General features: G+C 39.6%; 1 protein-coding gene across 7 annotated transcripts in view; it reads left to right on the top strand.

Annotated features, from left to right (window-relative positions):
• The first annotated feature begins 891 nt into the window (after nt 1-891).
• Nucleotides 892-15,725, top strand: part of cobl (cordon-bleu WH2 repeat protein) — a 55,054-nt gene continuing 40,220 nt past the window's right edge. For 5 of the 7 annotated variants that reach the window (XM_037074113.1, XM_037074111.1, XM_037074112.1 and 2 more), the window contains exons 1-2: nt 1,253-1,378; nt 1,614-1,746. In XM_037074113.1, the coding sequence (XP_036930008.1) occupies nt 1,718-1,746 (29 nt within the window). In that variant the 5' untranslated portion in view covers nt 1,253-1,378; nt 1,614-1,717. Of the gene's footprint in view, nt 1,118-1,252; nt 1,379-1,613; nt 1,747-14,677; nt 14,822-15,725 lie in introns of those variants that run through there. The other 2 variants (XM_037074109.1, XM_037074110.1) reach the window with 2 other exon arrangements.

The raw sequence follows: 15,725 nt of genomic DNA, 5'->3' as shown, positions 1-15,725 counted from the left end.
ATTGCTTTTTAGTGTTGGTATTCAAGCAAAATCACTAATGTGACCTTCAAAATACTTTTTTAGTTCAAAAGCCAGCTTGTGTTGGTTTAATGACACTGTTGGCTTAGGGTTAACACTTGATGCACCATTTTAGGTTACATATTGGTTAAATTTTTTTTAGGTTTAGGTTTTAGGTTACATTATTACATTTTGATCTTGTTTTTGCTATTATAGAGAAAACACTTTATCTTCCCCGTCTTCTTTTTGTAATCATCGTCATCATCGTCATCATCATCATCATCATCATCATCATCATCATTATCATTATTATCATTATTCATCATAATATTGTTTTTATTATTGTTATTATTATTGTTATTATCATCATCATTGTTGATGTTATTATAGCCCTTATTGTTGTTATTATTATTATCACTGCTATAACTATCCATTGTCCAACTCTAGGCAAACACCCCAAACATGGGTTAGGGGATAGTACATTGTCTATGAGTGACCTCTTGTGGTGGAGAATCATACTTTAGCTGTGCAGGGAGATGTTGCGTGGGCGAGACAGCACAAAGCATGCCGGGAGAAAAAACATGCCGGGAGGAAAGATTTGAATTCTCATCATAGAATTTCAATGAGGCATTGTGCATAGAAGCTTTCCCGGAATAACCGCTAAAACCTTTGTCATCTTATATGTAAACTTAACAACAGCAACAACAACAACAACCACAAAAACATAATAATAATAATAATAATAATAATAATAATAATAATAATAATAATAATAATAAATGTCAATCTCTTAAATTAAACGTATTTCATTACATGCTACGGACGTCAGCATGTAAATAAAGGCTTTATTTCGTTCGCTTTTTGTTTGTATTTGTCTGTGTGTATTTGCGGTGCAAGCTACTGTCGCTCTCCAGCTGGCGCTCAGTGAATTCCCAATGAGGATGACTGACGTATAGTAGGAGTCTATGCTGACGGAGGCGGGCTGGAGAACTGCGTCAGGTTAGATGCAGACGCAGGAAACACCGTGTCAATGCCTTCCAAATAAAAGGACCTGAAAAGGAACATTTTAAGAAAACGCTCAGACTTATGGGGCGAGAGGTGCAGATGAAGGTTTTAAAGGGTGCGTATTAGTAAATTATTTAATGTCACACAAACAGCCTGGTTAAAGTTACAAAAAACGTGGAAACAAGCGATAACTGTCGTTTAACGAGTGTGTGAACTCTTATTTTGAACCGCTGCACAGGAAGTGTAGTGTATTGATACCGTTAGCTTGACAGTGCTCGAGGGAAACTCAGCCGGGGGGGACACGAAGATTATATCAAGTGGATTTGACAAGTAACTCAGTCCACTAGAATGGCTCACTGAGACTGTTTTAACAGAAGTAAGTTGAACCTAAAAATACTTCACATTTATCGACAGTATTGTGTCGTACTTAGCTTTCTCTGTGCTTCAGGTCACACTGTTGTGCTGTCATCCCTCGCGCGCTGCCTGTCATTTGTCGGACCTATGGTAGAAAATACAAAGTTATTCTTTTCCCTTTTTCGCAAACAGGGCTTTTTTATTTAATGGTCTGGATATGTTTGATAGCAAATTGATTTCATTTTGAAAACTCGCAGGCGATAGCATAATGGATATACACCGAGTGTGAGAGCGACAGCGGATTTTTGGGAGCCCAGCCTGAGTGCCGCTATCTTCTGAAGCTGGATATCTAATCACTGCAATGACCGAGTCCTCAAAGCCGCCTTTAGGGTGAGTCCCCAAACTTACATGCTCATGAAATGTTTTTTTTTTGTTGTTTTTTTTGATTAAAAATACGTTTTATATTCCTCTTCTTCGGCTGCGTGTAACTTAAAACTAACTTTGTGAACTGGTTTAATGTCTTCTCGGAAGAAACCTGCCTGGCAACTTAAAACTGCGCAAATACACAGGCACACTTGTCGTCTTTGCTCATTATTACTCCTATAAAGCCATTCGAACAGTGTGCACTTCATCCAGAACTATACTTATAACTGTTTTAGGAAACTTAAATTTTTGGACATGAGTCATTGTTAGAGTTGCCATGGTATTTTTCTCGATAACAGTAATTTCATGGATCAGTGTAAAAAGAGAGAGAGAGAGAGAGAAAGAGAGAGAGAGAAAGAGAAAAGCGGAATTATTGACTGTCTGTTCGAAATGGCGAAGAGCGTCCACAGCACTTGTGCAGTCTCCATAGTCAGTACTGACAACAGAGAGAGTGTTCCAGCAGCCACAACAACCTGCCCTCCATTTATCTCCAGTCTGTCAAACAATAAGCATAAACACCTCTGGACCAAAGCCAAGTGCAACTGTGTCCTTTTGTTGGTGGAACAACAGCAGCAGCAACTCTAGGTGCTTTTAATTGTGTTGTTAGGAGTCGTGGGATTGTCTCATGTTTTAATATGAAAGTAAAGGCCTAATTCCAAAAGTTATGATCAGTGACTGCTTAAAAAAGATTGTGCTGCCTCAGTGTGGAGATCCTGTGTTGTGCTGTTCACCTTGAATACAATTGTTGATGTTGGTGGTGACACCTGTGCCCTCCCTGCTTTGTCAGGTAAGACTGACTGATATGAAAAAGAGTATTTTTTCGTCAGTACCAAATGGCAATATGGTATTGTAGTGATCTATTTTCATCCATCCCACTTCTTTATTGCATGGAGACAGTATGGAGAAAAATCACCCCACCACATCAGTGAATAACCTTGTATTGTTAGCGACTGCATGCCAAAATATGCTGCTGTAGGGATCAGTGTCCATACAGTGCTACTCATTCATTGCAGTTTTTGTGTGGGAGAGTAAACAACTCTTGACCTTTCAGATGTCATTGTGATATGAAGAAGTAGATTAAATCTACGGGTTTCCTCTCCTGAATGAAGTATAGGTAGTCTAAAGCTGATTTTTTGCAATTTTTTTTTAAAAATTCATATGCATAAATTTTGTGTAAGTTGATCTCGTAATTATTAACTTATATGGGCATAAAAAACTTTTATTTTGTTTTGCTTCTGTTAATGTTTTAACAGTGGAGTTAGAGGTATGATGTACGATGAGAAACTCACTGGCCAGTTATGATCCTGCATCCGTATAATTATGTGTTACTTGGGTGCTAATTATGGTTATAGCTGTGTCCTGTAAAACCAAATGTTGCTGATTCATCAAATCGTAAGTCAGCACTGTATTCATTGTTAAAGATGTGATTTCTGAGAGTCATGCTGTCATCTAGATGGATCACACCTTTTATCCAACGTGCTTTAACTCTTTAGGCATTCTTCAGGTACTCTTCCTATGCTGTTTGTTTTTGATCAAAGCTCAACAGCAGTGTTGCACGGATAGACAGTAAAACATGGTTGTTCTTCAGTGGCAACATGAGTAGGGTGCGATACTGTTTGAAGGAGTGTTGATGCAGTGAATCAGGGCTTGGTCTATTTCTCCTCTGATCTTTCAACCAAAGGTCCCTTTAACCAGATACTCCTAAATACAGTGATTTCAGACACTTAAGAGCTTTTTGGCCAAATTACAAAGTAGACTGGTCACAGAGTCAGCTGGCAGTGGTAGCAAAAACACCTTTTTATCCAGTCAGTGTGTGACATTTCTGTCCATAAAAATCACCATGACAACTCTCTTTGTGTTGTTATCCCTCTCTTTCGTCATCACACAGGGAGTAGCTACTTTACTACATAGCCCAGTCCTAATGAAGCACAGCTCATAAAAGTACAATCACACATATACAAATACACACGCGCGCACACACACACACACACACACACACTCAGCAGCATGGTCAATGAGCAGACAAACAAGCAGGGCAGAAACTTGCCTTTTGAAGGCAGTGACATTCGTTCGTACCTTGCCATTGAAATCTGAGCCTTGAATGTGTGTATGTGGCTGTGTAGCCTGAATGAAGCGTTAGTTCTGTGTGTTATAAGCCTATAATTAAGCAGGGACACAAAAGGCAACTTCTTCTCCTCCCAGCCTAAATGAGTATTGATTTCTCATCTAGATTGTCTACTATGTGGCAACTTGCTTCTTCACTGGGGCCAAATAAATCATGTTTGAGTTAAGCAAATCTTCACCTGAACCTTTTTTTTTTTTTAAAAATCTGATCCTCATTACATTTGTGGTCCATTGTAAGAGTTGAGTTGTATTAGCATACCAGTTTCAATGTATGAAAATTGATGGTTATCATATTGTGTACATTTGCTAACCTAAGAAATTTTAATCTATAATATTAGAATTACTTAAATATGTGTATTTCAAGTTTAAATTAATTAAAACCAAAAAACTTGTATGTTCATTCCATTAGGGGTAAGACTGATGCTTGAAAACAGTGGCATATATTCTGAGATGGTTGTTCCATTAAAATCTCATCGTTGCAACCCTCCTGTGCGTTGGAGCATCATGTATGGTAATTGCATTCACGCACTACTAGTTGTTAAAGTCCTCTCTGTTAAAGTCTGCAGCTTACACAACAGTCTTAATTAACACGCTGACGTTTTCCTCCATATGTCTGGACATGGTGTTCATGTGTGTCCACCTATATGCGTGTTTGTGTGTTGATTGAGTTTTATTCCAGAAGCCTCTGATTAATGTGGTTTTACTGCATGCTTTTGATTTTAGTATCCACCCCCACAAAAGCAATAAGGAACCAACAGACCAATTTAAATTAACAGAGGAAGAAATAAGAGGGCACAGCTCAAAAGAATTCGACATTTATAGCATTCTTTGCTTGTGTTTTTTTAATCTTCAAAGGGTTTTATGAAGCTGTTACAGGTTTAATAGACCTTCTATGTTTTTCTGTCAGCCTTCTCTGGAGACACAGTCATGTGTGACGTCAGAACCTGTGAGTTTACTTTGATCACGTGGTTCAGTCTCCAGTGATGATCAACCACCCACACCCTCACAGAGACAAACACATTTCTTGCCATTTATCACCACACAGGCTTGTTGCATTTCTTATGTCTAGACTTTGCCTCAAAGTGCCTCATCAAGTGTAAAGAGTAGAGAGACAATTGGAAAAAAGCCTAACCCCTCCCAGCATCCGGATATATGCCGACATCTTCCTCATTATTGGTAGGTCACACATTTTTTGTTCTAAATACTGTACATCTGTTGTTAGTGTTAGCCTCGTCTCTGTGTCTATTTAGCCTTGAAACACACCCACAGGAAGTCCAGGTTGGCACATTTTACAGTTAAATACAGTATGGGATTACAAATAACTGTCCCCTTAACCTCAGCACACACCCAGAGATAATTATTGGCTACTGACTATCCTGGATCTGTGCACGTCCATGACTGTGTGCACGCGTGGGGAGAGGGAGACCAACACCAGTTTATAGCTGCAGTGTAAATGCTCATTAATTTGAAGCTGTGCCCACTGGACTAAAATGTCAGTCTCACCCTTTGCGTAGTATTCAAATGCCATGTGTGTCTGATAGCCCGTACAGCTTCTTAAAATACTCTCAGAGATAGACTTGGATGATGTTACCCCTTAGTGTCTTCTATGTCCTCGGTGTCAAATGATGGCAGATTTTGAGACAGATGCAGACACAAGAACCCCACCCCACATATCCTTCACGAAATCTTCTCAATTTAGAAGTCGAAGGTTCGTGTGGTCGGCCAGTGGCTCAGCAATGCTGACTAAGGGACTTCCCAATTTTTTCTACTTTCTGCTTGAAGGCTATACTGTACTTACTTTTACCAAAGAGGAAAATGTTTGAGTCTTTGTGGTCACATCTGGATATTTAGGGTTATTTTTATGACAGGTTAAATTTAACTTCTGTGAAAATTGAACTAGGCGAGAGAGAGAGAGAAAGAGAGAGAGAGAGAGAGAGTGTTTGAGGCTATGCGTTGTTGGCAGTGGTACAGCATGTATCTGGTAATATCTGCGTCCATTTCACAGGCCATCCTGTTTTAAATACAGAGGGTGTGGATACAATGCTTCCACAAGCTTGTTCCTTAAGGATATAAGCTTAACCAGAGCACACACCAACTGAACATGTTAGATCAAATGTTTACAGTATAACTGTCAATTTAGGGCTTCAAAAAGGAGTCAGTGTTCAGTGGATACAGTATACAGTAGCACAAGACTGCTTGATATAGCTCATGGTTGTTAAAGTTTGTTCCATTAAGTCCTCTGAAAATGTGAGATAAAGTAGTAATCTAGCTATTTAAGTGCTGAAAGTGCTACCCTTATTCACTCTTAATGCGAACGCGCAACCTTTAATTAATATGTGTGTCATTAGCAATTACTGCAATGTCTTTTGTGGTTAATGTTCAAGTACGAGTTATAAGACCTGGCACAGGAGGATGTAATTAATGGGTCCTTGGTCTGTGTATGAACCAAAGCAGTCAAGCCTCTCTGAATATATTTCCTCCAAAGCCATGCCATGATACACTGGAAACATTTTAGAAATCTAGACAGACTGTATTTATAGACTACCGTGCTCCATAGGCCCCACTGCATTACCCAGCCTGTGCTGCATGCTGTCCTTATTCCCTGGTGAAAGAAAGCACTGGGAGACAACTTTAACAACAAAGTATGCCTGTGTATCAATCTGAAGTGTCTCCTGTACAGTGTATCTGTCTGTACTCTTATGCAGCTGTTATGGGCAGCTCAGATTTATTTCTGGAAGCCTGCAGTCATATGTTAGTCACCGTGGTATGTGGGCTTGTCAGGGAGGAAGACAGACGGACTGCATATGTGTGTACGCAGATTGGACAGACTCCTTCAAAGCCAACTGACGTGCCATAGCAGTGGTATCAAATGATAAGGCGGTGAAGTGCACTTTGTCTTGCACAAGTTGTGTTGGTTTTGCAGGTTTTCAACATTGCTGCTAGTTTCTATCTCAGTTATAGGACTAAGGCAATCTGTAACCACTTTGTACCACCATGTCAATAATTTTGCAACAGTCTTTTGTTCTTTTTCAGAAATTATTACCTAACCAGTAAGGGTGTCACAATTTCGATTTAAATCGAAATTGACCAAAATTAAGTCACAATCTTGGACTCGTCGATGCTGCCGTGCCCCCATGTCATGTCCGGTCAGCTTGCCAAGCGGAAAAAAAACACACGTGTTGAAGAGCTGTGAGTCAACCTCCTCTAACTTAGCTACTAGCTAACCAAGTAGCTATTAACTACAGCCTGTCACACCATTCCTGTCCAGCCTCCGGACCGTGGTCGGGAAGCACAGGGGAGATGATTTCCTCCAGGGCCGAAGTTTATGTTTACCTTCAGGGTGAACCCCCTTTCATATATAAGGTGGTCGGGAAGTAATACTAGGGAGCTATGCTGTATCTGGAGGAGCCGTCGCCTTTATTCACAGCCAAACTGCAGTCTATATTGTACACTTTATTGCTGTCGCTACTACTGCTACTCCTTTTGCTTCTCCTTCCTCTCCCATTCATTCACTGTCCACACATACACATGCTCCCTCACTCTCGCTTACCAACTCACACCTTATGCACCTTACGCACATATACCTCACACACCGCCCTACTCCTACAATGGCAACTGCAGATACGGGAGACCATGCGAACTATGTCGCAGGTGTGGAGGTATTTAGGATTTCCACTGAGTTATATATATTATATATATTGAGTTATATTTTGTTTAAGTTTCCAATTGACTGAATATATAAGTTATTGTTATATTATGATGTTAATGAATGTTTTAAATTTGACAATGAAGTGTGGTACAAAGGTTAGATATTATATTGCATTAAAGTCTAGTCTAAAAATGGCATAGCAACCTGTGCTTTAAAAAAAAAAAAAAAAAGAAGTAATTGAGAATTGAATCGAACCGTGACCTTAGAATTGAAAATTTATTTGAATCGAGGATTTGGAGAATCGTGACATCCCTACTAACCAGTATGTTAGCAGGGGGCACATGCACAATTCATGATGGCATTGCTTTCTACAGACTTGAAATAGTCTTGGCCTGGGCGATAAAATTATAGCAATATGTATTGACGATAGTCACAGTCTGCTTGTAAACCTATTAACTCACACAATAGCTCTGGCACTACCTTCTTTTCTCGAGGTCTGATATGGCAGTCTATGAGCCAACCCTTGAAGGCAAACACATCTTTGCTATCAGAGTATCTCCATGCAGCTGCCACTGGCCCACCAGACTCACAATTCACAGTAAAAACTGTAGTTACACCATCACATAGACTATTTTTTTAATTTGCTTCAATCTACAGGCACACGTGACACACATGCAATATATTCAATAACATTATTAACTAACCTGTAATGATGGATTGCCACAGATGGACAAGTATTGACTGGCCGGGTTCAACAGTTTGCCCTTGGTTCATTGGGGAAGGAAAGAAAATCGAATACTGTGTTGTTTTTTTGATATGCGAAATGCAACACAGCACCTTTCCAGCATGGTGCTGGTATCTTTTCAATTTGGCACTTGAAGATATTTTCCTGTAGCTTTTGAGTGATTAATGTTATGTGTTTTTCACATGAAAGGATCCTGGGCTGCATGTAAGCTGTGTTTGTATGCTAAAAACCAACAATATCTGTAATAGAAGTGTTTTTCTTCTCGTCTCTCCAGCAGGACCTCTCTCTAATTGAACACACAGCTTAGGGAATAGAGAACAGACTAATTATCATTTCCTGCTGTTCTGCTTCAACATTCCTTCTCTCTTTCCTTTCCTCTCTAATGCTGGACTCCACCCATGTACCCTTTTCTGTTCCCTTTCATGTTGCCGTACAGCCATGTGGGGCTTTGTGCCACCTGAGATTCCCTCATCCCACCCTTTTACCAACATGAATTATCCCTCATTCCATTTTCCCTTCCATTATTCCTCTGCTTTGGGCCTGTATGCCACCCACAAGCTTTATGTCTACTTCAGCTGGTGCACAGTGCACAGCTCATATCTCTTGGTGCAATAATTACACTATAAATGGTTAACATAGACAATACTTAATTGACGTTAACTATTGGCACATTTCATGAGTAGCCTGATTTTTACACCAAGCATGATGAACGTGAACACTTTTTTCCATTATTGTCTAGAAATATGTCTAAGTGAACCATGTCACTTAGTAAAGAATGGACATACTTGGGGTCTACAGAACTATCACATTTGATCTCTTAAGGAAAAACAGATATGTTTTTTTCCAGCAGTCCAGACAGAAGGGTGAGTTGGCTTCCCTCTCCTATTTTTGGAGAATTCATGTTGTCTGGGAAAACACCTTGTTTTAAACTTTTTCTTTTTTTTTTACACCGTGCCTCTGTGTCAGTTGCCACAAGTGGACAAGATGACTACATGGGTCAGGATAGGAGCGGAGATGATAGGGTGGGTGCTGTTACAGTAAATGGATTTCTCTCCTTTAAGAAGGTGTGAAACAGATACTCCTGGATCACCGGTTGCTGGTTGAGGTCATGCAATACATCCTGATTGTAAACCCTTCAAATAACTAGAAGGCATGTAAGCAACCTAATTGATCCCAATGAGTCGCAATTCATTTAGCACCTGAGGTGCGGTGTTGTCTGTTCATCTCCCCTGGGTTATTATGTTACTGTTTCTGACTCTGCACTCCTGTTGAACAGATTGTGCCAAGCTCTTACCTGGTTGTTTTCACTTTGCTCTCTGTGTTCACAGGCACAATTTGAACTGTAGTTAATGTGGAGTCTCATTTCCAGGTCATCAAATACTGAAGGTTAGCTACAGCGGTGTTTGTAATGATTTTTAAGTAAACACAGATACTGTTTGTCCAGGACGTTAAAATCTTCCAGGACATGTGGAGTGGCACCAGTTTTTCCAAAGAAGACTCTGGGTTGATTACAGTATGCAATGCAGTTACCGTTTGCATGTAAATTATTGCATTAGGGGCAGTCAAGTATTCAAACCCTCAGAATTGTTACCATTGCATTGTATTTGGTTAAGTGCTGTAAGGCCAAGACTGCAGTCCAATGTTATGCCAGTACACCTGTATAGACGCTAATGTCAGGCTGATAATGATGTTAAGTTTTTTTTATTGTTTAAATAAATAAAACCAGAAAAATATAGCACAATCATAATGCATATTAATAGTTAAGCCTTTTATGAAATAACTGTTGACCTCTTGCCATGAATGAGGGAGCTAGTAAGACAGCTACTGCATATGCAAACTGATATGGAAATAACAGCCACATACTGTGAGATACCTGGTACGACCCTAGGTTTGTGACATGTGGCCACATACCATTGAGTTCAGGTCTTTTGGTGTGTTGAATGAGGTAATCGAACAAAATGATGTTTTTCTGTTTATGAGCTTTACTGACTTTAGAGAAACATGTAATGAGTCATGTTAAAATTATTCTTGTGAAAGCTAAGATATGCTCCAACATGGATGTAAATAGTGCTGGGTTTAAAAAGACTAAAAGGTGAAGGAGTAACTCCTGGATTAATCTTGACATTTGATTATCTTGAAACGCATCGAAATTGGTTGGAAACTTCCACCATGTTTAAAGGATCAAGCAGGTGTACCTGTTTAACTGCACAGAAAAGATTCAAACATGAATGGGCTCTTATTTTCTGTGGGAGGAGTGGCAGTGTGAAAACAGGGGGTCTGACTGGCATTACAGTGGCAATGAGCCACTGTACTTGGCATTGCAGTGGGGTGGGGTTTTTAACCACATGGCTGGTAATTTGAGCATCAGGGCATATGCTCAAGTAGATGGCTGTGTGCCTAGCAACTGCAAACAAATGTCTTAGTGGACTCACATGTGTCCGACACTCACTTCTAAACAGAAAGTCTTTCTCTCTGTCTTGACCTCGCTATTTTTCTCTGTTCATTTCTGCTTCTCTTTCTCTGGGTCATTCACCCTCTGTGTGCATGCATCCAGAATACACAGCTGCTACTACAGCGAGGTCTGCACTCTTCTGAAGTTAAGTGGTGTAAATATAGGTTGCCATGGGGACACCATGACACCCAAGGGGTATGCTGGCTAAGGTAGCTGGACAGTATGTGTGAGTGCGAAGGGAGTGGCAGAGTGTCCAGGATGTGTATCATTCGCACTGTGTCAAATGCACGACAGGAGGTTAAAACTCAAGTGTGCACACAGAAAAAGTGTGGCTTTGGCTTGAATGTGCATGTGTGTGATTGTGCATGTAAGTGGTGGGTGTGTTCTTGAAGTGGCATGCAGGGATAAAACATGCTGACAATGTTGTTATTTCTACTCTTCACTCATGTCTCTCTTAAACAATATTCCATGTTTTACTTATGGCTATTTTGAAAATATCTTTTTGTACATATTCAGTTATATGAGTGAATGGAACTAAAATTGTCTTAAATTAAATTCGAGTGATTTACAGTATCCAACTTTATATAGTACTGTTGATTTAGTGTTAAGCTCAAGGATAGGTGGAGCTCTGGTCTGAGGTCAAGGATTGAACCATCACTGCAATCAAACCATCAACTTCTGCAATAAACAGTCAATCCACTTTACCACCTGAAATTTTGCTGCCTACTACATATTGTAGATGCTCAGTAGAATGCGACAAGGCTCATCACAAAGTCTTAAAAACAAGACTGTAACAAGTCCAGTTGCCTACAATATAGCACTTAGAATTACCATGACCTGGACAAATGAGGATCTTCATCAACACACAGAGTTTTAGTATTTTTCACACTCCAGCAACTGCAAAACAAAATATGTGAGATAATATTTTTGTGTCTGTTTGTGAGCCAGTTGTGGAGTCTTTTTTGCTTGTCCAAGGGAATTTCTTGCAGTAGAGTTAAAATCGTGTCCTTTACAGCATTTATGTTTCTCAAACAAACATCTACCATCAGTTCTTATTATATGCAACAGAGCTTTGGCTTTATCCATTGTTTATACTGTACTTTAGAATGCACAAGGTATGTCATGGTGCATGTAGGTCAGTCAGTGCTGTGTGTTTGGCCAATTAATCTGCTCTATATCCAGTTGGTTGTCTTCATTAGAGGATAGTGGCTCATTGTTTCAGTGATCCTATTGTCTGACCCTGAACACAGTCTCATCTGAGGGCATGTCCACATCTCTGCCTGACTGGGGAAACTGTCCATCTGTCTTAGTGTCTCAGTAAGTCAGTCTCTGTTTGACTGACTTACTGACGTTTGTGTCTCTGTCTGCTTCAAATCATAGTTACATTTACAGTTGTATTCTGTACCATTATATTGTAGGTATCAGTAGCAGACTGGGTATTTTTACCCTATTGCAATTGCTGAATTGAAAACACAAACATTTAATTGATAGTTTTATTAAGATAAGAAGAAATTGGCCAAGATAGCAGAAAAAAAAGTTTTGGTTAATAAACAAACCACTTGTAAGTGGAACTGAATTTCTTAGGTTTGTGCTGATGGTGCAGAGTACCGACTGCGCATATATTCCGTTATTTTTATAAGACCTTCCAGAATGGCAGCTTTTTAGGCTGTGTTTCCACGGCTGGGATAAAAACAGTCACTGACAGTTACTTATTTCCCCTGAAAAAAAGAAAAAGTAAGAGGTAGTCTCCAGTGTGTCTGAGCTGTGTTATGTAATTTAACTTCTCCACTAACAACAGTAATCTGACTGTGACGTTCATGGATTTGTATTGTCCACGTATTGGCACTGTGTTCGCTGTGCCCTTGCCAAACCTGTAATTCCAAGAAGATTTCATTTTTGCTTACATCCTGAACCATGTTACCTTTTACATCTCCATTTGGGAAAGTTTTACATGTGTGCATTTTGCATAGTTTTCTCATGTCTTCACACTGATCTTTATCTTAACATCAACATCAACATAACCACACATGCACCCAAGCAAAGTCACTCTCACACGTCCTGGCATGATTTGTCCTCAGGGCCTTGATCAGGAGTGAGCGTGGTGGTATTTGGGTCAGGGAGCAGGTAGCCTGATGTACACGTACACACTGTAAATGCACTTACACACACGCAGACAGACAGACAGACATGCATATACTGAGACTAATCTTTTAAAGAGACTAGCAGGCAGACAGCAAAATAGGATGACTGGTAGGCTGTGTTGAGGTCTGTGTCTTACACCATTACCATTACTTAATGTTGTAACAGTTTATGCCAAACAAATATTCTATTTTAATATTGATAAAATATAGCCATGTCTAAATAAAGATATTGATAATAAAGAAAATTTAAAGTAGTTAAAGTAAATGTGAAAGAGAATGCCCTGTTGCTGTCAGGTTGTGCCTTTACTGTTTGACAAAGTTTTAAGAGCTAACGGTTTTAAATTAAAAACAGTTGCTACCCTACTCTCCACAAATCCATCATCTTTGTTTCAATCATAATTTCAGTTACCTATGTTTGCTTGAGAAGTGTAGATAAGAAATTACAAAGACTGCATTTCTTTAGTTTAAGTTTCATGTAGTGGATGTTGGAAGATAGGCACAGCTCATCTCTAATAGTCACAAAATAACACTTCATTCCACAAAACTGTCCTGTTAGCTTTATATAATAAATATCGGGTCATTTTTGGACATGTGAGACTTATCTATGTTGTTGAATGTGTGTATCTATTCTATTCTATTCTATTCTGTAGCTAACCAACTGGCTAGTAGTTGTTATAATACACTTAATCTAAACTGTGGAAATAAATTCTCTTTGCTCATGTTGTTTTCCACTTACAGCTGGTCACATGTTTTCCTGGATGATTTTAGCACAGACCACGAGTCTAAAGCGCCTTTGGCATCTTGAGATTAATTTGCCACTATTTGTTTGATAGTCTCATTTTGAAATTTTCACAAACATTAATTTGATAAGCAACTGGAGCCTAAACAAACAACTGTCCCTATTAAAAAGGAAAAAGGTATCAGATTTAATAGAGAATAGCCAAAGAAATATATCCTTGTTAATGTTATTTAGTCAACTGAAAAGAACTGAGTGGTTCTGAAAGGTCCATTAGTAACCTTCAGTGTGTGTGTGTGTGTCTCTGTCTGTGTCTCTGTCTGTGTCTGTGTGTGAGAGAGCCCATTTGTAACTCAGTCCCTGTAGCAGCACAGCACTTACTGCCCCCCTGTGCCAGAGCAGGGTTTCCTGCTCTTCGTTCCCTTTACTCTCTCACTCTTTCTCTCTCTGTTTACACTCGCTCTTTCTAACTCTGTGGGAGACGAGGCTTTTCCTAAAGGAGTCTTTGTGCGTGTTTGAGGGAGGGGAAGAGAGAGAGCGGGGAAGAGAGAAATGTTATGGTGAGACAAACAGCAAGTGAGAGGGAGGGAAGGATACTAGCTGACTGTGTTAAGCCTGGCCGGGGCCCAGTCCCACAGTACCACAGAGCCCGGTTCTATTTACCTTCAAAAACACAGACCCACCAGAAAAATCCCACACATTCAGATGTTTCTAAGCTGCTCATGAAAATCACCTTCTTCTGTCTATTTCTTGTGAGTAAACCGTATGCTTTTTAATGAGTGAGAACACCTTGCAGTTAGTGGTCAGAAATGATCTGCACTGTGATTATATGTGTGACAATATTATGATCGATGATGTCAAAACCTTAAGTATACCCTCTCAGTCTCATGGTGCAGCCACTTAAACTGTCCGCATTGCATAATAAGTCAATGACACTCTGGGTCTCGTGGGTGAGAGCTGGTTGATATCCGACTCAGCTGTTAATGGTTAACTGTGGCCAGGTTAGAGTCCGCTCACCGTGCTATGTTCACTGACATTCTTCCATCGCAGCCTGTACTGGGCAGGAGTACCTTGAAGGATACTGGACCAAATACACATTTTCACTCTGTGTGCACAATCCTAGGTGCTGGATTTATAAACAGTCTGATATAAAAGACTTCTGGAACACTTAATCAACACAAGGACTGTTTTTAGCGTGAGTGGGTTGTTTTTCTTTTGTTATCTAGGGCTAATATTTGTGCTTTGAAGATAGACAGGATGTGCTTGTTAAAGCATGTGCTATAGAATAGCTATTTGTCATCATTGTTAGCAGGATGAAGTGTTTGATTTCTGTCTAATCAGCTGTCTCTGTCAGGCTAAGTACAGTTTATGTTGAGTTGAGGTCAAATGTGCAGATAGCAGCATCTCGTCGCCAGCATGTCATTGACATCTGCCACATGACTCCACCCATACTGTTGTTGTGGTTTGAGCGTGGTTCTTATCTGTGTTTTTTCTGGTTTTCGTAGAGATATTGTCAGCACACTAAATTATGTGTAGAATGCATCTGAGTTTACCTAATACCTTGTCACCCTCTGAATAGTGTTCTTATCAATAGTTTTGTAGCTACAAAACTGTAATACAATGCTAAAAGTCCAATTTCATCATTCGGCTTCAATCGCTTTTGTAAAACTGAGAGTGAGTTGACTGACTGTCACAACTCACTCAACTTAATCTTTACACTTAAGTATTAACTGTTGATGACATTGTCTTGATGTTTTTTAATTAACTGTATGGAATAAGATTGAAGGGATGTTTGCATTAAATTAAGGCAGTGACTCATTTTTCTTTTAAAGCCTTTTGAAAGCAGACATAGACTATCTGACACTGCAGTATTTGCTTAAAGTATGAGTAAGAGTGCTTAGGAGTGATATTAGAGAGGGTGTGGTTGTAAATTATTAAATTATTATTCAGAGGAGCGTTTGGAACAGATGGAAAAAGCAGATGCTCAGGAATGGATCAGCTTGACAACCGAAAGGGTTCATCTTTGCATATCTGTAGACTGTTATGTAACCGTATTGAAGGGAAAGGTTTTTGTCACCAATAGAAATAGACAGACAGAA

This window comes from Acanthopagrus latus, chromosome 17 (genome assembly GCF_904848185.1).
Source record: "Acanthopagrus latus isolate v.2019 chromosome 17, fAcaLat1.1, whole genome shotgun sequence".
NCBI lineage: Eukaryota > Metazoa > Chordata > Actinopteri > Spariformes > Sparidae > Acanthopagrus > Acanthopagrus latus.
Note: the sequence above shows the minus strand (reverse complement) of the source record. Positions and strands in the feature narration are given on the sequence as shown.